Source organism: Chenopodium album, chromosome 6, assembly GCF_948465745.1.
Source record: "Chenopodium album chromosome 6, dcCheAlbu1.1, whole genome shotgun sequence".
Lineage (NCBI taxonomy): Eukaryota > Viridiplantae > Streptophyta > Magnoliopsida > Caryophyllales > Amaranthaceae > Chenopodium > Chenopodium album.
Window position 1 is genome coordinate 21,419,440 of NC_137839.1, and position 1,313 is coordinate 21,420,752.

General features: G+C 37.5%; 1 protein-coding gene across 1 annotated transcript; it reads right to left on the bottom strand.

The window, feature by feature from the left end:
• Positions 1-243: 243 nt before the first annotated feature.
• Positions 244-900, bottom strand: LOC145636776 (ATP-dependent DNA helicase PIF1-like). The gene has a single exon (XM_081688327.1). The coding sequence runs from the start codon at positions 898-900 to the stop codon at positions 244-246; it is 657 nt and encodes a 218-aa protein (XP_081544453.1).
• Positions 901-1,313: the final 413 nt, after the last annotated feature.

Sequence of the window (1,313 nt, forward strand, 5' to 3'; positions counted from 1 at the left end):
TCAAAAGATGCGGTGGCAAACCACCAAATGACAATGAATTTAAGAACTCTTGTTGGTAAAGATTTTGACGGTCTTCTGGCACAAAGTCAAAGGAATAATATATTTTTTTATCTCCAGCAAAATCATTTAGTATCTTCTCATTTAGCATATTAACCTCATCATTTGTTGGAGTTATTATACCCCTCTCTACCATATATGTCACATCCCCTTCATGTTTAAGTAAGTTTGGGAATACCTGATGGATTAAGTTATAATCGAGTTCTGGTTGCCATTTGGGATGCATAATGAAGATGGTAATTTAATCATGTCTTCATTAACTACAGGCTCCCTTCCATCACCAACTCTTAAAAGAAATGCTGCAAATTCTTCATCATGTCTGGATCTCATATTTTGAGTGAGGTGAAGTTGCTGAACATGCCTCCAAATTGTTGATTTAACTAAACATGCATCAATGGTTTGAGCTTTTGTTCCTTTAGTTACAACTGGAAGAATTTGCCTAAAATCTCCACCAAATACTACAACCTTGCCACCAAAAGGAAAGTCAACCTCCATTAGATCTCTCAAGCTGCGATCTATAGCCTCATATCCATGTCGGTGAGTCATAGTAACTTCATCCCATATAATAACAGCTGCATGATTTACCAATTGTGCTTCAACATCTTGTTTGCTAAACTTCCACATTAATGAAGCATGCAATGTTACTGGAATCCACAAAGTTTTACGAGTTGTTTTACCTCGATGTAATAACGTGGCAGCAATACCTGAGCTAGCTACAGCAAGACCAAATTTCACTCTAAGCTTAACAGTTGCAAGAATGGCACGATATAAGAAGGTCTTACCTGTACCACCTGGACCATCTACGAAGAAAATCTGATTTTTATCTCCATCTATAGCTTCCATTATGACATTAAATTAATGGCGTTGGTCATCATTAAGATGCTCAGCACAATACACATCTTCTAGTGGAATTGGAGCAGAGATTTTTTCATGTATAGCCCTGGCTAATTGTATGTTGCCATCTAATCGCATGCTTATGACAGGGAGGTTGAAGTCACTAATAGTGCTGCCCAACTGCTTCAACATGCGATCTATGTCGTAAAGAACGGAGTCACGAACAAATGATGTGCTTGGAGGATTGGAAAAAGTATAATCTTCAGCCATAAAATGGAAGAATTCATCCCATAAAGCACGAACACCACTTGGTTGGCAATAAACCAATATCGTGGCAAATAATCTTCTCAAGGAAGATGACATTTTAGAGTTTGATGCTTCTTGTAAATAATCATGAATGCTCGCAACATTCTCTATAAGAC

Coding starts and splice junctions, on each gene's coding strand:
- LOC145636776 (XM_081688327.1), bottom strand. CDS start 900: ATGGAAGCTATAGATGGAGATAAAAATCAGATTTTCTTCGTAGATGGT.